The 21,517-nt window shown below is 34.1% G+C and overlaps 1 protein-coding gene across 1 annotated transcript in view; it reads right to left on the bottom strand.

The window, feature by feature from the left end:
* Positions 1-21,517, bottom strand: part of LOC132554142 (kinesin-like protein KIF21A) — a 115,964-nt gene that overhangs the window by 46,713 nt on the left and 47,734 nt on the right. The window contains exons 8-28 of the mRNA XM_060218444.1: positions 21,190-21,357; positions 19,991-20,106; positions 19,351-19,546; positions 18,681-18,873; positions 17,711-17,777; positions 17,059-17,301; positions 16,676-16,808; positions 15,914-16,007; positions 13,928-13,963; positions 11,752-11,946; positions 10,915-11,114; positions 10,559-10,735; positions 9,996-10,004; positions 7,933-8,026; positions 7,005-7,087; positions 6,349-6,417; positions 5,801-5,872; positions 5,458-5,577; positions 2,883-2,984; positions 2,233-2,392; positions 1,719-1,764 (exon numbers count right to left, since the gene is read on the bottom strand). Coding sequence (XP_060074427.1) covers positions 1,719-1,764; positions 2,233-2,392; positions 2,883-2,984; positions 5,458-5,577; positions 5,801-5,872; positions 6,349-6,417; positions 7,005-7,087; positions 7,933-8,026; positions 9,996-10,004; positions 10,559-10,735; positions 10,915-11,114; positions 11,752-11,946; positions 13,928-13,963; positions 15,914-16,007; positions 16,676-16,808; positions 17,059-17,301; positions 17,711-17,777; positions 18,681-18,873; positions 19,351-19,546; positions 19,991-20,106; positions 21,190-21,357 — 2,573 coding nt within the window. The remainder of the gene's footprint in view (positions 1-1,718; positions 1,765-2,232; positions 2,393-2,882; positions 2,985-5,457; positions 5,578-5,800; positions 5,873-6,348; positions 6,418-7,004; positions 7,088-7,932; positions 8,027-9,995; positions 10,005-10,558; positions 10,736-10,914; positions 11,115-11,751; positions 11,947-13,927; positions 13,964-15,913; positions 16,008-16,675; positions 16,809-17,058; positions 17,302-17,710; positions 17,778-18,680; positions 18,874-19,350; positions 19,547-19,990; positions 20,107-21,189; positions 21,358-21,517) is intronic.

Genomic DNA, 21,517 nt, shown 5'->3' with positions numbered 1-21,517 from the left:
TCATATTCTAGATATCAGCCAGTATATATTTATTTTTGTAATAGCTTGATATGAAATAAAAGCAAAAAATAAACAGATAGTGATATAAACAGGACTATATATATAAAGATTTATAACGAAACAAGTCTTAAGAGTCCAAGAACTGCATTAGGGGAGGAGTTATGCAAATCAAACTGAAAAACTATCATGAAACAAACATAGGCAATCAAAGGGACATTCGTTAATAAAAGCGGAGATTGTATTGACAAACTTTTGCAAACATTCCGTAAGATCACACATCCGGACCGTTCAAAAGTTGAGAATCGTCCATGGACTAAACTGATGAACTAACATCCTCCGAAAACAATTGAAGTAAGATTTTGATGAAATATGGAAATTATGAATTAAAATGAATTTATGTTTCTACACCAAAGACGAAGTGCCCAAGAAAAAAATTGTTTACAGGAATTTTCAGAAAATACAAGAGCTGTACATTTGCTATATCTAGTTCTGTTTTATCCAACTGCAGTCTATGTAACACCCCAAAAATAAGGATCAGTTTTCAGTTCCAAAGTAAAAATTAAGCAGTAAAATGTAATAGCGCCTACACATATCTCTGTGTCAATGTGAAATATTTACACAAGTCTGTGTATTGTGTGATCTAAGCTGTGTGACTCCAATGTGAACCTTCAACACATCTGTGTGGGACAATATGAAAGTAAGTAAAGAATTGCCATCAAAACATGAACCTAGACAAGTTCTAGGCATTTTTCATTTCTTATAAGTACTACTGAAATTTTTCAGGGGAAGAATAAAAGAATCAGATGATGTTTTGGTCAAAAGAGACAAGATATCTATTGTGGCACTAGCCCATTTTTACACAAATTTTTTCGTCAGTGTTGTGATATTGTATTAAATATCCTACCATACATATAAGACAAATGAATTCTGAATATCACTTTGACTAATTTAAAAAAAAGTCTCGTTAAAATCATTATCAATTAAACAAACATGTAATTAGTATGCAGATGACCACAGTAATCACTACTTCTCCAGTTATTTACACGGACGATACAAATAGCATCCCAAAAAAATCAGGCTTTTTAAACAGTACACTAACAGGTTCAGCCGTGTACATTCCACAATCATTAATATTTTGGTTCATGGATTTGGAAGGCAAATAACCACACCTGGAATGAGCTCTGTCATTTTTTTATTTTTTGTCAAGGTCCCGACTTGTAAGTTTACATAAATCGGGATTTTTCAATCTTATTCAGCAATAAATGAAGAGATGTTTTGGTCAGAATCTTCTATGACACAAATGAAACTTTACAAATCAATGATGTACTTTAACAGAACTCCTTCCTGTATAATTTGTTAGTTATAACAGTAGCAGCACTATTAAATGAATCCCCAAATGTCATTAAAACACAAACACACCACTTCAGAATCCTCTCTCATTTCTTGTCCGTTTCAACAAAATCAGAATTCTGTTACAACATTCTACCTGTTACCTAGTGCAAACTTTGATAAAAATATTAAAAATAAGAATTAGATACAGAAATTTATCATGTCTAAAAATAACATTTTTTTTTTCTCTCCAAACATCAATATTTCTTTCTCCCTTGAATCATGTTGATATTCCACTTGAAGACCTGAAGTGATGTGAGAGTAGTTTGTATTTTCTAGTCTACAGGACAGCTCTAAAGACCCAGGATGAGGCTGGGAATACTTCTTACCTTTCTGCTGGTGATGAGGAAGCTGAACTTGTCGAGGTATCCATATCTGTAAATTTCAAATCATAATTTTTTTTTTATATTTTATCATGGATACAGATAAAATTGTTGTAAGCTAAATATTTTTGTGAGGAAAAAGTTTTGTTCCTTTACTTCAAAGGAAATTTAAGATACTAATTTATGTACAAGACACTGTATCTATATAACAATGTTTTACATAGTAGTCTCTTGCTCAATGGGTGCTTAAATGTTGAAGTTGCTTTCTAGTACAATGAGATATTCAGGCCAATACCTGGGTTTTTTTTAAATAGAAAATGATTTAGAGCAAGGATTTTTTACCAGAAAATGTAAGATTAATATCATTTTAGAGCATTTTTCCTTAAACTTCCAACCTAAAAATCTGATTATTGAGTTAACCCTATTTATGATAAAATTGGTTTATAAATTCTCTAAAATCGATGTAAGTAATTGTTTCTGATATATAAACTGCTGTTCGTCCCTTCCTGATTTAACGTACCATCGATACCATTGGTCATTAGGTTGTCCACTTCAATGTCCACTCGATCGTTAATCATGTGTTTGAGTAGGTCCTGTTGTAGAGTGTTGTTGAGTTCTGTCTGGTGGAGTTGAGCCTGAAGCTCTCGCACTTCATGTTCCTTCTGGGCTAGCAACAATCCCTACAGGAATAGTAAAACTTCAACATATAATGTAGCCTTGGAGTTAGTAACATTACTTTGAAAAAATGTTTCTTAACCACAAATGGTTACAGAATACTGAATTTGCGAGCTTTGGTAAATGTCTGTTTCCTTTATCAAGGAAAAGTGCAAATGATGAGGTGTTGATGACAGTTGAATATTCTATTGATGAACGAAAGTGTAAAACCAGCTGTCAAATTGTCAGGACTCATTTTCATCCCGATAATACTGCAGGCAGTTGAAAGGACATTTGATGTTCCATCCATTACACCCCTTATTGGATGTTAAATTGCAATGTTGTCACAAAGACAACACAGCTTTACAAAGATGGATTTTCATCTACATAATTCTGTATTTATTGTAACAAAACTATAATGTTTGGTGACGTTTGATTTCATTTAGTACATTACTTTTAAGTAATGCATCACTTCTAATTTTATCAATGATTGAGTGTCCCGTTATCATGGCTTACTCTGCTGATGGACATCTGCATAAAGTGGTCAAGGAGATAACGACCTTCCTCCAGGTTAGCTGTGGTCATTATGGCTGTAATATCTAAGCTCTCTCCTTCCTCCTATAATAATACAGAATAAAGACTGTCACATATACATCTGTCAGTTAACATAAAAAATCATCCATCTACAGTTTAATTTGTGGAGTTTCTAGCCATACATCCCTCATACAACACCAATAATCATCCAACTACAGTTTAATTTGTGGAGTTTCTAGCCACACATCCCTCATACAACACCAATAATCATCCATCTACAGTTTAATTTGTGGAGTTTCTAGCCACACATCCCTCATACAACACCAATAATCATCCATCTACAGTTTAATTTGTGGAGTTTCTAGCCACACATCCCTCATACAACACCAATAATCATCCATCTACAGTTTAATTTGTGGAGTTTCTAGCCACACATCCCTCATACAACACCAATAATCATCCAACTACAGTTTACCGTAAAAACCCACGTAATGTCCGCATCTGTGTAATGTCCGCACCCCTTTTTTGACAAAAAATCTGGGGAAAAAACCCACCTTCCATGTAATGTCCGCGGGTAAAAAATGCAAATTGAAGCTGCCGGTTTCATTTCACGTACGCTAATGTCGTAATGGCCGAGAGCATGTCGCATTGTGTATAACTTACAGGTACCATTCAAGAATTCACTTAATTGTTTATAACAACAGTTATTCTCCATAATGGTACAGTAAGCTTAACAGTATGACAAGTCCTCATTTCGATAATTGGTGTTTTGATAAGGGTTAGCCCAGCAGTGTTATAAACAGCTTGGGTCGTCTCCTCACCTCGAGTGTGAGTGAGTGACACGTGTGATTAGCCAATTAACGATAACTATACAGTAACATGACCCGCCCATGACCCACGGCGCCACTGACCCTACTGACACACCATCAGACGACGAGAACGCCATTTATTACAACGACCAATTTGAGGAAGACACACTTCAACGCCGAGGAGTTCTTCCACAGTGACGACGACGACTTCTGGGGTTTCGAGAACACGCTATTAAACCGGCCTGCTATGTATTAAGACTTTCTGATAAACGATCCATAATCAATAAAACGTCTGATTATTTATTTTATGTAATATTCTTGTACATGTCATTTATTATTTTGTAAATAAAATGTAGAATGAAAATGTTGTGTTATTTTGTATATGCTCATGAGTATGCTTTTTCAATGGGGGAAGGGGAATAACTCTAACTTTATTCATGTGACAAAGTCAAACAAAATGGCTTCCTATTACGAAGGACGACACAATACGAACCTGTAACGAGAAATTGGAAGGAATTAACCATGGAAACTATAATAAATAATCATAAATAATCATGTTTGGTTGAGCAAACATCATAGAAAAAACCATAGAACGATAATATCAGGTATGCTTGGCTTTTAAGAACACAATTCAAGGAGATATGATAAGAATTGTCGGAAGGAAAAAAGTGTCATTTCCTCTATATCTCTGTAATGTCCGCACCCCCTTTTTTGGATTGATTTTCGGTGAAAAAAAGTGCGGACATTACATGGGTTTTTACGGTAATTTGTCGTTTTTTCTAAGACAAAAGATCCAGATCTTCTATGTATCAAATCTGCTGCTTCTTACATGGATAACAACAGCCTACTAAATCTAAACAGCTGAAATCATTCCCCGATGACAGTCATGTGACCCCATACTTCCCAGATGACCAACAACAGACATGTGGCCCTATCCTTCTCTGACAACAGATGACAGACATGTTACTCCATCCTTCCCTGATGACAGACATATGACCCCATCCCACCCAGATGACAGACATGTGACCCCACCCCACCCAGATGACAGACATGTGACCCCATCCTTCCCAGATGAAAGACATGTGACCCTCATCCTGTCCTGATAAAAGATGTCAGATAAGTGACTCATCCTTTCCAGATGACAGCCATGTGACCCCATCATTACCAGATGACAGACATGTGACCCCATCCTTACCAGATGACAGACATGTGACCCCATCATTACCAGATGTCAGACATGTGACTCATCCTTCCCAGACATCAGACATGTGACTCATCCTTCCCAGACATCACACATGTGACTCATCCTTCCCAGATGACAGACATGTGACCCCATCCCGTGACCCCATCCTTCCCAGATGACAGACATGTGACCCCATCCTTCCCAGATGACAGACATGTGACCCCATCCTTCCCAGATGACAGACATGTGACCCCATCCTTCCCAGTTACAGACATGTGACCCCACCCTTCCCAGATGACAGACATGTGACCCAATCCTTCCCAGACGTCAGACATGTGACCCAATCCTTCCCAGATGACAGACATGTGACCCAATCCTTCCCAGATGACAGACATGTGACTCCATCCTTCCCAGATGACAGACATGTGACCCAATCCTTCCCAGACGTCAGACATGTGATCCCATCCTTCCCAGACGTCAGACATGTGACCCCATCCTTCCCAGACGTCAGACATGTGGCCCCATTCTTCCCAGATGACAGACATATCCCACCCGCAGAACTTACCTTAGCCTCCTCCATCTGCATGATATTAGTCTGACACTCAGTGATGTTCTCCTGTGCCTGCTGTACTTGTAGGTTCAGTGTTTCTACAGTATCACTCAGAGCTTTTACATCTGATGGATCCTACCAAATCAAACGTCATACACAAGGTCATACAAAGGTCATACAAAGGTCACAAGCAAGTTTTCTTTCATGGTGATTTACAATATCGTTTTTTCTGTAAATATATTGTTGGAGTATTTGACCTGAATGAAATTCAAAGGTGAAGTCTTGCCAATTCCTTTCTGATAAAGAAACATCATTCAATTTTTTAACTGAGAGGAAGCTTGTTTCATCAAACACTTACCCGACTGTTGGCTATAGCAGCATCTCGTCTCTTTGTATATTTTTCCATCTTTTTACAGATTTTTTCTCTGTACTAAAATGAAAAGATGGAAAATTTTAGAGTAACATTCTTTTTACTTCAGATGTAAAATATATCATTTTAATTAGACACTACTTTGAATATAAAATCATTGGGGTGCAATTTTCGGTAACAAATCATTAACTAATGGGTGAAATTAATTCTTAATCTTCTATTCTCAATCGGTAAAGTTCTAACGTAAGTTACTCAAGCCAATGTTATAATGGTAACCTTCACATAAGACTGGATCAACTAAGATCTTCTGTAGATATTGCTGTAACTGTACGTGTGTAAAGAGTATGAATCATAAAATGAGAAACTGCCTCGTCTGTGTCCTTAGGCTGAAAGCATTACCTTTAGTGCTGTGAATGACAAGTGACTTGCATTTTGTATGAGGTAGTGATCAGCTTCTACAAGGAGACCCCTCTTAAAATGACCCCAACTGTTGACATCAATAAACCCAGTGAACAAACATATACAGAGTTACCTACCTTTAACCAAACATCCATGTCTCTTTCCATGTACGCTATGGTTTGTTTTTTGTTTATCACAGATCCTATCTGTAAAATATAAATAAAACTGGTGATTTAATTTTCTAAAACAAATAATCAAGGCATCGCAAGTTATACACATCTTGTAATTTAACAATTAGAACTGTGCCATTAAGATGGCAGAAAATGGTCAATTCAATGAAATTTGATCAGATTTTTTAACAAATGATGCTGCTAGAAGAAATTTCTGAAAATAGTGGCTGTGACCTTTATCCTATGACCTTAAGATTTGAACTTGTTTGGAGATATCATCATCCCTTATAAGGTCGTCACGTTCGATAAGAATCCTTCAGAATAAACTGCTTGAGCAAAGGAACATCCTTTTATCCTAGACATGAGGGGATGATAACAAAACATGAAGGAACTTTGGTGCAAAATTTTCAGAATATGATCTTCAGTTCTCACAAATGCTTTTTAATTTTTCACACTATTGAGGACTATTTTTAGACAAAGACAACAGAAATGGAAACATCCTGCTGAATGATAGAAATCCAGCAGAAAATTAACAATTATTGCATGAAAAATTAAAGATTCGATACATCTTTTATTTCCTTATAAAAAAATTAAATCTATTCAAGACACACATATTTGCTTACATTTTTTTCAAAGGCATCCCACTTCTGTTTTGCAGCTTTAGCCGAGAAGTCTCCTCGTCTTCGTCTCCTAGTTGATGACGGACCTGCAACATCAAATACATAAAATATTTAGGATCTTTAATTTATGATGTGAGTCGAAGCGATAAAGACTAACTGTCAAAAGACAGGCACAAAACAGAGGACTTAAATTATTATCAAAAATCACTTAGTTTTATCATACTCACCTATGGGTATAGTTACTGGATACTCACTTATGGGTATAGTTACTGGATACTCACCTATGGGTATAGTTACTGGATACTCACCTATGGGTATAGTTACTGGATACTCACCTATGGGTATAGTTACTGGATACTCACCTGTGTGTATAGTTACTGGATACTCACCTATGGGTATAGTTACTGGATACTCAGCTATGGGTATAATTACTGGATACTCACCTATGGGTATAGTTACTGGATACTCACCTATGGGTATGGTTACTGAATACTCACCTATGGGTATAGTTACTGGATACTCACCTATGGGTATATAGTTACTGGATACTCACCTATGGGTATAGTTACTGGATACTCACCTAAGGGTATAGTTACTGGATACTCACCTATGGGTATAGTTACTGGATACTCACCTATGGGTATAGTTACTGGATACTCACCTATGGGTATGGTTACTGAATACTCACCTATGGGTATAGTTACTGGATACTCACCTATGGGTATAGTTACTGGATACTCACCTATGGGTATAGTTACTGGATACTCACCTATGGGTATAGTTACTGGATACTCACCTATGGGTATAGTTACTGGATACTCACCTATGGGTATAGTTACTGGATACTCACCTATGGGTATAGTTACTGGATACTCACCTGTGTGTATAGTTACTGGATACTCACCTATGGGTATAGTTACTGGATACTCACCTATGGGTATAGTTACTGGCCTTTCGTATTTTCCAACACGACCTGCTGTTTTAGATGACATATTTGGCATATTTTTCTTCCTTAGAGACTCAACCTGGAAACAGTAGAAAATAATAGATAAAATGTAGGCATTACTCTCTCAGCTCAATACAAGTGATTAGTCAGATTTCACCATAAAATTGTTACAGCAAAAATGGAAAGTGTACTGTCATAATAAGTGAAATTAACCCCAAGCTATGTACCTTGCAAACATCATAACCATATTTTGTATGCTGCAAAACCACAAAATTTGTCTAATATAATTTTTCTAAATTGATAGAAATTCTTAATTCCTCAATGTTTTTATCACTGTTACAATTACATCTCTGTTTACTTATTTATTATCCAATATTACAAGCCAGTAATCTATACGATAGTAGCTATTGGCAATAAAACAGCTAACACTATCAACAAGCATTTATATATCAACATTAAAGTTCTTATGTTTGAAATGAAAATGAATATGTTTCAAAAGTGAGGAAAACTGTTGTTTGTTAAACAAACAATAATAACAATACAGTATTTATTTAGTAACGTCAGTTATGTACACTAAATAAACAAACAAACAATAACAATCATATAACTGCTAAAAAAGGAAACAAATCAACACCACATGTTCTACAGACCATCAAGAGATATCATTCTAGGTTTGGATGAGATAAAAATGTGCCAAGGTTAATTTCATGAAAATTTTCCTATCTTGCAGCAGGGATTTCACAAAGTCATAAACGTACTTTGGATTTGACGATAACTTCACAATTATGATATCCATGCAAGCTTTTAAGATTTTTCTAATCACTAAATACACTGTATAGTATTAATAAGTTCAAATTTATTCATGTATAAATAATATGATCAAATCTCCTATTTTACCTGAAAAACCATCAAAATCTTCATATATTTGTATGTAATTATTCCATAAGGTAAATTTGTTTAAACATTTTGCAATGTGATGGGCCAGGAACTTTTTTTTCTTTTAATTTCACTAACAGATGATATATGATGAGCAGGAAAATTCTCAACTAATAACGAAAAAAAAAAAAAAATAATAATAAAAAAAAAAAAACCCCACTCCAACATCCACACTGTTATGACAAGGTGCCTACAGATCAACATGGTGCCAAACATAAGTATATATAGTTCAATTGGACAATAACATATAATTATACCTGGTAATATAACCGGGTCACCATGGTAGATAATGTTTAATAAAAGTTTACATCTGTAAATAATACTTCTCTTCATGTTTATATAATTATTTGTATATTATATGTGTTGTATTCATTTTGTACCATTTTGAATCACTCTTGAGTCATGTCTCTCCTGAGTTGTTTAGAAAGCTAGCTTACAAGCTTAAGGTCAGATTATTTAGCTTTTGGTTTGAGTAAGTAGCCCCCGATGTACCAAAGTATTAGATGATTAGCAAGGTTTTTCTTTATGTTCCATGCATATGCTTTCTTTTATGTGTAATAAACAGGTAAACTATTAATTTGTGTTAGTTGTATGTAAATTATCTAGATACAGCCTCAGATTTTCACATAAAGTTTGATACTGTGGAACAATTTTGAAAGAAAAGCAAACAAACTTAAAGTATGTAAATAAAATATATAAATTCTAGAAATAATTTGAAATCTCCTAAATGTGTTAAGTGTTAATAATGAGATCACTGATATTCCTTGCAAATGTATACAACGCAGGGTTGATTAGCATAACGAAATTCCATAATAATTACATATAAAAAGTATGATAATTCCACTCCCTATAATGACCTTTATTACATACAGACGTCTTGGTGTGTACACACAGTATGATAATTCCACTCCCTATAATGACCTCTATTACATACAGACGTCTTGGTGTGTACACACAGTATGATAATTCCACTCCCTATAATGACCTATATTACATACAGACATTGGTGTGTACACACAGTATGATAATTCCACTCCCTCTAATGACCTATATTACATACAGACGTCTTGGTGTGTACACAAAGTTTTAAGAACGTCACACTGCAGACTTACCTCTTGAAGCTACAAATTTTAGAATACCAAACCAAACAATTAAAATCTCCATATATGACCTTCCAACTGCGATTCCTTTCAAAAAGTTTTATGTGAATGTGTCTTAACATGGTAATTGTCCTAATATAAGCCCATGTTGTCAACACATTCTATCCAACTTACAGTCCGAGGATGGGCTTGTTATTAGGCATGGGCTTATTACTGGATAATTAAGGTTATACGCAAACAAGTTGTACCAATTAAAACCAAACCAAAAGTAACAGATTTAGGCTAAAAAACAAGCAAACCTTTAGATTAATTTATAAAATCCATAACCAACAAAATAAACACAGACATAGCATTAAATCATCTACATTAGTCTACAAACCACACCAAATTCAACATAAAAATTTCGAAGTTTCTGAATTCATTCTTATCATCTTTTGCAGCTTTGATGATTTTTCAAAACTTTTAAAGCAAGTTTCTGCTCATTTCATTTATTTCTAATTTAATGTATTTTTTTAAAACCCTTTTTGTCCATTACAAACCCAAAACAAATATATGTGTATATATAAATGGGTTACCTCCTCTTGTTTCCTCTTTAGTACAACCTCCCGATGTTTGTTCGTTTTCTCTAGAGTTCGAATAATGTTCTCCTTTTTAAGCTGTTCCTTCCGCAACTGTGTCACTTCTTTGTTCCTTCGCAGTTCAGATTGTCGAGACTTCCCAGCTTCTTCCTTCACTTGCTTCATCAGACGTACCTACACAGGGGAAACAACATTAGGTAAGGGCAGACAACTCAATACTTTGATATATGAGAAACATTTCAAAATAGTAAATTTCTTGTTTAAGTTACGATAACCACAAACTTTTTGCTCCAATAAAATTCATGATTTTATAGTACATATGAACTCAGCTAGCAACTCTATTAAATGCACACCTTAGTCTTTTTCATTTCTCCAAGTTCATGTTGGAGTGTTTTTAATTGTTTTTCGTAATGTGACTGGTTTTTGACAAGTTTGGCGTGGTCTTTTTTGGCTGCTTGCATCTTCTTCAGGTCTGTCTGGAGTACAGAGAGCTTTTTCTCAAACTCCATCTTGACTTTCTTCACTTGATCTTGGTTGCTTGTCGAAACTTGATCTACAAGATAAGATAACTCTGTCAACAACAGGTGTAAAATCATCATCTATAGAACCAAATGAAAATCGTTTCAAATTCAATCATTCTAATCACATACAAAATAGTAGATTTGGTTATAACTGATAATGGACGTGGCTGACCAGCCTACAACTAGGTATAGGACTAGATTGACCATTCTACATTTGCGGGTTTTGGTGGCCAATTCACCAGAAAAAGGACTCGGCTGACCACCCTACTTTTACTGGACTATGTGGTCAGTTCTGCAGGATCAGGACTTGGCTGACCACCCTACATGTACTGGAGTACGCGGCCAATTCATCAGACACAGGACTTGGCTGACCACCTTACATGTACTGGACTTCATGACCAAATCTACAGACACAGGACATGGTTGTCCCTTCTACAATGACTAGACTTCTACAGACACAGGACTTAACTGATAATATTCTACATCTTACAAGCAATGTTAACTCACTGATACTAGACAGGACTTTGTCACGCTCCTGTTCTGTAGCCTGAGTTTACTCACTGATATTAGACAGGACTTTATCACGCTCCTGTTCTGTAGCCTGAGTTTACTCACTGATACTAGACAGGACTTTGTCACGTTCCTGTTCTGTAGCCTGAGTTTACTCACTAATATTAGACAGGACTTTGTCGCGCTCCTGTTCTGTAGCCTTTATTTTGTTCTGTAACATTATCACTTTTTCCTCATACTGGGTTTTCATGGAATGTAGTCGACGCTGACTCTGTTCAAGCTCCTCAACAAGCTTCTGTTTGATCGAGATCTCACATGTCAATTCTGCTAAATCTTCGTGAATATTATCAGAGTCTGAAAAACAAAACAAAATTCTTAAATGTTTTCAATTTGTTCGACAAATTTGGTAGAGGATATGATCATTTTTAATTCAGCATTGATTATTGATTATCAGTTATTGATTTTACTACACAAAATACAAAGAATACTTAATACATGATATATAATATACATTATACATAATACATAAATGTATTTATAATAGATATATTCTTATATTTTCATCCATATTTTTTTCAACTTCCTCTAATCATATTTTCTGTATGGATGAATATTCACCCCTCTTAATTTCTCAGTTATGATATACTACTGAAAAAAATTGACTTACATCTTACAAGAAAAATCTTACTTTCGATCTCAAGATATTTTTTTTTCTTTTCAATACATGCATTCAAGCACTGCCTATTGTATAAAATAATCTACAAATGCCATACTGATAGCTTAATTCAAATGAGAAAAGGTTTGTCTGATTAAGTGGAAAATGATGAAAATAAATTCATACTCATTTTTAAAGTATCAAGTAAATTGAAATCCAAACCCAGAGAATCTTTTTTAAATTCATGCATGAAAGTAACCAGTGCATCCAAGACTTCTGATATTGTATCTATCTACATATATATCTGGGTTTGTTAACTAACTTGTGAATACATTATATTATTTTACAAAAAGTTTTGAATCAATGATAAATTACACATTTTTATTACCAGTAACTTGGTCATGAGTTAAACAAAAGAATGATTCAATGACTTGAATAATAAAAAGTTCATATCACAAAATCTTTTGACAGAACCAAAACTGTAAATATACCTGTATGCAGTCTTACATAATGATCAAATCTTTCAAATTTAATCATGGTCTTAATCAACTGACAAAAACAATAAAGACATAGTTGCTTATGAAAGATAGTGTAATCAAATTTTCCCCAGTGCGCCAACACCAGTTACAAATTATCAGGTGACCATGTCTATCCAGTGAGTTTTTTTACATCACAGAATATATTATTTTTCATCTTTTTTTTTTTTTAACTGCAATAAATATGGAGAAGCTTCTGCGATAACTGATAATTTTAAGCATTAAAATATCTGAAGCTCAAAATTAGCAACAAAACCATGACTGGTAATAACGATGATAAAATAATTAATTTACAATTAACAGCATAATCACTGGAAAGTTAGAAATCCCTTAAAATAGTGACGGGAATTCAGGTCAAGTTTTCTAATCAATAACTAAATGCATATAGATAATGATTCATCATTGGTTTCATGCATTAAATGAAAAATAGTTTGAGTGGCCAGTTTCTTGCATTTCTAAAAAGTTTCAGAATCTTTGAATTTCTGTTTATACCACTTATAATGTCCTTCAGTACTGCTAGTTGTTAAACCTCTGCATTTTGTATATCTTTGATCATTTCTGAACTCTACTGATTAACCATGGAACTCTGACGTCAATTAATTGGTTTCATTTCCTCTCTAAATTTCTGTTTCCCCATCGATTATTAACACATTATTATTGAAGAGTGTTTTATTTATATCTATATCCTATCAGAGTAATTGTACATCAATCCACCGTCAGAGTTAAAGTTTCCATTGATACAGATCATCCTCAATATTACCAGAACTTTCTCCGTCAGGAGGAAGGTCTTAAAATCAAAAAGGAACTAAATCTACCACAAAGTTTTACATTAGAAATGACAATAATATACAATAGTATGGACAATTTTACACAAAAGAAGACGATGTCATATGTTTGCTAGAAAAATTAAGGACATTACTTAAATTTGGACGGACAGTCTACTAAGTATCTAAATGATGATTGAAATGTGTATAATGAGTCGTAGGTAAAGAAAGTAATGAAAACAGAAGAATGTTTGCTAAGGTGAAAGATAAATTATCAACAACATCCAACTAAAAATCACATTTTTTAAAGTCAAAATCACAAAAATGAGACAACAGACAACCATGACTAGGAGGTATATGAGCGAGGAGTGACTCTGTACCTGCCCACTCTAACCAATAGTCCAGGAACAGTTGCACTAGACAAACAAGATACAACAGATTAATGTACAACAGGAGGGCTCTTATGCTCAAATTACACTGTCTCAATATCACACCAGTGTGAAATCATTTTTACACTGTCTCAATATTACATCAGTGTGAAATTATTTTTACATCGTCTCAATTACTATTATACTGTCTCAATATTACACCAGTGTGAAGTTAATATTATACTGTCTCAATATTACACCAGTGTGAAGTTACTATTATACTGTCCCAATATTACACCAGTGTGAAGTTACTATTATACTGTCCCAATATTACACCAGTGTGAAGTTACTATTATACTGTCTCAATATTACACCAGTGTGAAGTTACTATTATACTGTCAATATGTGTGAAGTTAATATTATACTAATATTATACTCTCTCAATATTACACCAGTGTGAAGTTACTATTATACTCTCTATTACACCATGTGATTACTAACCAGTGTGAAGTTACTATTATACTATCCCAATATTACACCAGTGTGAAGTTACTATTATACTCTCTCAATATTACACCAGTGTGAAGTTACTATTATACTGTCTCAATATTACACCAGTGTGAAGTTACTATTATACTCTCTCAATATTACACCAGTGTAAAGTTAATATTATACTGTCTCAATATTACACCAGTGTGAAGTTAATATTATACTGTCTCAATATTACACCAGTGTGAAGTTACTATTATACTGTCTCAATATTACACCAGTGTGAAGTTACTATTATACTGTCTCAATATTACACCAGTGTGAAGTTACTATTATACTGTCTCAATATTACACCAGTGTGAAGTTACTATTATACTGTCTCAATATTACACCAGTGTGAAGTTAATATTATACTGTCTTAATATTACACCAGTGTGAAATTACACACCAGTGTGAAGTTAATATTATACTACTGTGAAGTTAATATTATACTGTCTCAATATTACACCAGTGTGAAGTTACTATTATACTGTCCCAATATTACACCAGTGTGAAGTTACTATTATACTGTCCCAATATTACACCAGTGTGAAGTTAATATTATACTGTCTCAATATTACACCAGTGTGAAGTTACTATTATACTGTCTCAATATTACACCAGTGTGAAGTTAATATTATACTGTCTTAATATTACACCAGTGTGAAATCATTTTTACATCGTCTCAATATTACACCAGTGTGAAGTTAATATTATACTGTCTCAATATTACACCAGTGTGAAGTTAATATTATACTGTCTCAATATTACACCAGTGTGAAGTTTATATCATATCTCAATATTACACTACTGTGGAGTTAATATTACTGTCATGTTTTAATATTACACCAGATTAATATTACATTGGTGGAATGCTAATATTGTTACACTGTTAATATTGCTACACTGTTAATATTGTTACGCTGTTAATATTGTTACGCTGTTAATATTGTCACACTGTTAATATTGTCACACTGTTAATATGGTTACACTGTTAATATTGTTACACTGTTAATATTGTTACACTGTTAATATTGTTACACTGTTAATATTGTTACACTGTTAATATTGTGCCTTCTCATGCTATTATAACAATAGTCAATTGTTGATATTGTATCAGTCTCATGATTAAAATTGTACCAGTCCAATGTTAATGACACTCTCATCAAAATTTGTCTCGCTTAAGTGAACTCACTTGAGTCATTGAATTTCAAATTGGTCTTACAAGAATCAACAACACTAAATGGTCTATAGTCTTACCTATACAACACGACATTTTCATGACATTTAATTGTAAGAAACAGATATGAATGTCATCAATGTCATGCAGATCAAACTTCATGTGACATATACAGAGTTTAATAAAAAAACATGATAGATTTTTGTTTAGTTAAAATGTATTTTCACTTTCAGTTTATAGTAACTTTACACTGACACCTGTTAAACGTAGTGCTAATATACACTAAGTACCTTTATCCTCGTCCTCCGACTCATCTTCATCTTCTTCCTCTGATGAGTTGACAAGGTCCTCTAACTCCTCCTCCAGATCATCCTCTTCTAAAACCTGTAGGTCAACATACAAAGTCAGAATACACAAAATAACGGACTTTTCACTGCTTTGTGCAGAGACAGTGTAAACCAAGGACCAAATGAATTAGGGTATACCAGGAACAAAGAGAACACTCATTGATTTCTGAAATTTTCCTTTATGCAATTGGCTACAAATTCATCATTTCTAGCAAAACTCACCTGATTCTACGTTTTAAATTTTTTTCTACTTCACTTGCAAGAACCAAAGCCAGAATTATTAGAGTTTTTTGTGCTAATTCCTCAAAATGTGAATGGTATTGAATATACCTGGTATAGCTCTGAAGAAGCATTAAGATTACCAACATCAATTGGAGCCTGATATGAAAGCAATTTTAGCTTGATCCTCCAAACAAGAGGCCCACTGGGCTAGCAGCTCTGACCCAGTTTATATATACCACCAAACATCATGCCTCCAGGCCTTTTAGTTCATGAGAAGAAGTCATTTAAATAGTTCAACAAATTTGACCCCTGGGACCTTGAATATAAGACAATGTCATTTCTTTTCACAAATTTTGTCAGGCTTCATCCTCGAATTATACCAGCCAAAAGACCATGTACACCGCACCACAGCATCAGCTCACTTGGCACTTCAGACCAGATGAGCTAAAAGCTGATGAATGATTGAGACAAAGAGATGGTTACCTCTCCATTCTGCTCGCCTTCCTCTTCCTCACCCTCTTCCTTCTCTTTGTCATCTTTACTTCCCTCCTCCTCTACTTTAGACTCAGAATCATTCTGTTCCTTTTCATCTTCACTGATATTTTCCTTGTCACTGCTACATAACAGGGGAGACAATTCACAAATTAAGGGGAGGTAATCAATTCATTTTGCTACATCAAAATTTACTAAATGGAGAATTTGAAATGCATATAAAAATTTTCTTTAAACAAACCACATTATAGACATGAACAAACTGTTTAAGCAAACAACATAAACTAATAGACAATGAATACAATTGATTTTTTTTAATTTAACAGGGTTACAATTTAAAAAAAAAATATATATATATATATATTCCTGCTTACCTGTGGCTATGCCTTGTCTTCACTCTGCGGGTTTTGCGAAGCTGTTTGATGTCTTTTTTGGCTTCCTCTAGTATGGAGGTAATCATGTTATCAGGATCGGGAGTTTCCATATTTATACTGGTACTGAGGTTCATACTACTACTCAGCTGTTGCATTGGCGACATTGGCGTCATCGCCACTCGTGACGTCATCTGGCGCCGCTTTATCGTGTGTAACATAGCTTCGGACTCAGCTAGTTTACCTCTGTCGAAAGTACAAGATAAACAATTCAGTACAAGCAGGAACCAAGGCAGGAGTTTAATCAATGACAGACCAAACACACAAGTAATTCACTCCAAGTTTAGTTTTGTCAGAGATTTCACATCAAATATCCACAACAAACATTTTCAAATATTCACCTGATTTGAGTAAAGAAATAACATTAAAAATATGCAAATACCAGGTAACAAATACAGTTTTACCTAAGGATTTTTTAATTTTGTAAATTTATTAAGAATTTTTACAATAAAATCAGAATGCAGTGTAATATTTAGAGTTTGACGGACTGATGTCTCCGTGTAGTAGCCAGAAGAAGCTCTGGCTTACATCACAAGTGAAACACACATCTGATAAAAGAATTTGAAAGTGTTTGACACCTTAAGAAAGTATTTACCTTAACTCTTCTGTTTCTTTTAAATAACCTTCTATTAATTTCTGCACCTCTCCAGCTCTGGCATCCTCTGCAGGAAGAATCATTGGACAAACAGATATTAATTTGAAATCTTTAACTAACTTTGTATATCGAGATCTGACAAAATACAACAGTTATAAACAAAGACACAAAACTGACTGAATTCATTCAGGCTGACTGAATATCTCTGACAAGATCAATAGATCATTTTTTGCAGTTTAATCGAAAGTTTGGGCCAATATTGTTGTATTTTCTACAGAAGCCTTGAAACAGACTCAGATTTTCAAACTCAATAACATCCTGAGAAATGGCAAAAAATGGAACTCCTTCAAAGAAACGATAATGACAATATAATACTGCAACCTGCAATCAGTGCCTGGTCTTTTTTCCCTTACTTATACATCCCTACGTGAATCTTAGACTATACAATGAAAAATCATCTGGAAACGTTTGAAAGAGTGAGAAAGATAGGGGAGATAATTCTGCTTCTCAATCAATAAACTAGCACACAGTTCTCAGCTAGTATCATAAAAGTAGTTGTGAAGACAAAATTTGTAGCTTACTTCAATAGTCAAGTATTTTATCTGCTGTACTGAACATGAAATATTCTTTGCAATACAGACTTTTAATTTTCAGAGAAATTTTTTTACCGGAAAGTAATAAAGGGCCATAACTCTGACTTTTCTTGAACATTATCCAATTAAAGTATACAACATTAAGCACATTTTACAGGAATCTACATTTCAGTACTTAAGGAATCTTACAGATACTAACGTACAAAATACAGCAATTACATTGTACAAGACATACATTGATTAAGTGACAAACAGACTGATTATTAATGACTGAAAATCTGTACTCTCCTCTGTACCTGTCAGGGACCAATGAACTAGGGGATTGATCTGACAGGTAAATGAAACCTGTAAGTTCACCAAAACATCAAAGACCTTACCTGCAATATTGAGGATACCAAGGGTCTCCCTCTCCCTCAAGAGTTGAGTGTTTCTCTCTTTAAGTGTTTCATTAGCTTCATTCAAGGCTTTTATTCGTAGCATTAACTTCTCATTTTCGTGTTGTAACATGGTATTTTCGTGGAACATATCATTTACACTTTCCACACCATCAGCATCAACTGTTCGTTTACCCTGTAAAATATAACATCAAAAATACAAATTCCATAGATATAAATACATAAATGTTTATCAACACTTTTCAAGGCCTTCTTGATGTAACACAAGTGTTTTTAAATCACTGGATCAAATTCATGCAAATTAAATCCAACTAAGAAAATAGTTATGTATTTGTAAGACTAGACAATATCTGTAAACTCCTAAATTGTGCAACGTCCTTCATAATTAATAATGCATCCCTAAAGGCCCCAGATCCTTTAAATACCCTGTTGCCCTTGCTTTTTTTTATCCCCGAAAGGTTCATTTTGCTTCCTCAAAAACCTCAGGCCTATTGTATACCACTTTGTTATTCTATATCCTCCAAGGCTGCAACTCATTTTTTATTTTCCAATGTGGTGAAACCTCTGTGTCCACATTTCCTTCTACAAGTTTCCAACAAAGTTCAATAACTCTTTATTTCTTTCGGTAATTCTGACACTCAGTGTCACTCACCGTTTTATAATCCATGAGTTCCTGCTGTAGAAGGGTGATCTCAGAGCGTAGAGCAGCTAGCTGTTTACTAGCCTTGTCTTGGTTAGCTATCACTTTGTTCTTTATATTACGTGCCCTATTGGCATATTTAAGTGAATTAAGTGTCTCTATAAAGTCACGATCAGACGGAGATATACAAGCAATCATTAACGTCCGGCTGAAAAAGAGAAACAAAAAACATAATGTAGGTAAGATCTACTTAATCACAGAATGTTCTTTTATCTGAAATCTTTAATAATGTTTCTTGATTTCTTTATTTTCAAAAATTCAAATTTAATCCATTAGTACTGAAATTTTGATTGGTTGTTTTTCTTTTCTATCCCAATTTCAATTAAGTTTATTGATATAAACTATCAACTCCAATTAAACAGAATATCTGCTTTGTGATGTAACACTAAAATGAAACAAAACATCAAAATTGAGCATGAGACCTCCTATATTTACATCCAGAACCCCCACCCCCCATTACCCTCCCAAAAAAACAACTTTTTGACCATCTGGGAAATCCCAAAGAATTGGAATTAATTTGAAAATGAATTAATTTCTGCCCACAGAAACAATGAGTATAGTTGATCAGAGTGACCCATTTGTAGGTACAAACCTATTTCCACCTAAGGAATCCTGTAGTAATCGTGTTAGTTTAGAGTCCCTGTAAGGGACATGAGATCCTTTTTTAGTTTTATCTCCTAAAGCTGATATCACATTTCCAAGGGCAAGCTGCAAGAAGAACATGTAACATCAGTTTACAGAGAAATGTAACCACATACTAAGTAGTAGATCTCAGTAACATTAAGATTTGGATACAACTGTATTTCCACCTGTGATGACTATTACTTCCTTATATGTTTCCAGGTAAAAAGTAAAAAAAAAAAAAAAAACATAAATATTGTAATGATTATTAAGTATCAAGACATTACATATAATATCAGTGCCCTCATTCACAAAACAATCCATCGAAAAAATGTTTACAGAGAAAAGCAAAGAATGTAAACAAATTCTTCTACATCACCATGACTACCCAGGGTACACAATCAGTGTTTCAATTCTTGGTAATTTTGTGAATTTTTGTCAAAATCAGTTAAAAAAAAATGTTTATACAAGAGTTTGTTTTCTAATACTTGTGATTTAAACATTAAGTGAAGAGGCAAACACACTTTCAATGCATCTTCAGGAACAACAAATAATATTTCCTGTGATAACTTAGCCATAAGGCTGACGGTAATCCTCTCAAAATGTTATCATTATTTGCATCTAATCTGAAAAGCAGATAATGGCTTGCTGTAAACATTAATGTTTATTTATTTGTTTGTGATATAACCCTGGATCTTTATATGCATTTTATAGTTGTAGAACAATAGCCATATATAATATAAAAGAAACTTCATTAAATCTCAGAGACAACAAGCTTCATATATGACTGAAGTGTTTTCTGTGCAAATATAAGATCCTTTTAATAAATCTTTACATATTTACACTGACTGTAGATACACAAGATCTCTGGATTTTTTATGAAGAAGAGTTACTTCCCTTGACACAACAACAGCTTCCTAGGAAGCTACAGCTAGGACATTTTATCAAACACTATCAGGTAAAACAGTTTTAAAAGTGAACAGTAAGCATTCAAATCTTAAATCTTTAATGCAGATTTTTCATCTTTTTGAAATTTGAAATTGTCATCTTTCCATTTTGCAAATGTCTGATCCTGATCAAAGTTGCAAATTACAAAATTACAGCCAGATAATGGTTTAACAGTAAAACAATGTCAGTCCCAACAGGCCTATTCTGTACCAGCTGACATACCAAACCACAGTTGATTGAGATTCCTTCTTTGGCACGATCGCCTGTAGCTCCTGTCCTTTTCAGCCTCTCTGAACCTGCCAAGTCTACAAAATGGAACTTGGCTGTCAACGTCTCGAATTCATTCAGGTCTTGTGTGGAATCCACCTCTTTACCATCCTCATCCAGACACTTGGAATACAAAGCAGTTAATGTTACCATAAATTCAACTGCATATACAACTTAATTCCAAACATTAAAATATAAATTTTAATATTTTCTTCAAATATACTAAGAAAATAATAAAAAAATTTACCAGCGAAGAATGAAATTTGATTTTCAAGATATTGTG

Source organism: Ylistrum balloti, unplaced genomic scaffold (genome assembly GCF_031769215.1).
Source record: "Ylistrum balloti isolate Yb309-2 unplaced genomic scaffold, AGI_CSIRO_Ybal_v1 Utg370386, whole genome shotgun sequence".
Taxonomy (NCBI): domain Eukaryota; kingdom Metazoa; phylum Mollusca; class Bivalvia; order Pectinida; family Pectinidae; genus Ylistrum; species Ylistrum balloti.
The sequence above is the reverse complement of the archived record's forward strand: the minus strand, read 5'-3'. Positions and strand labels throughout refer to the sequence as shown.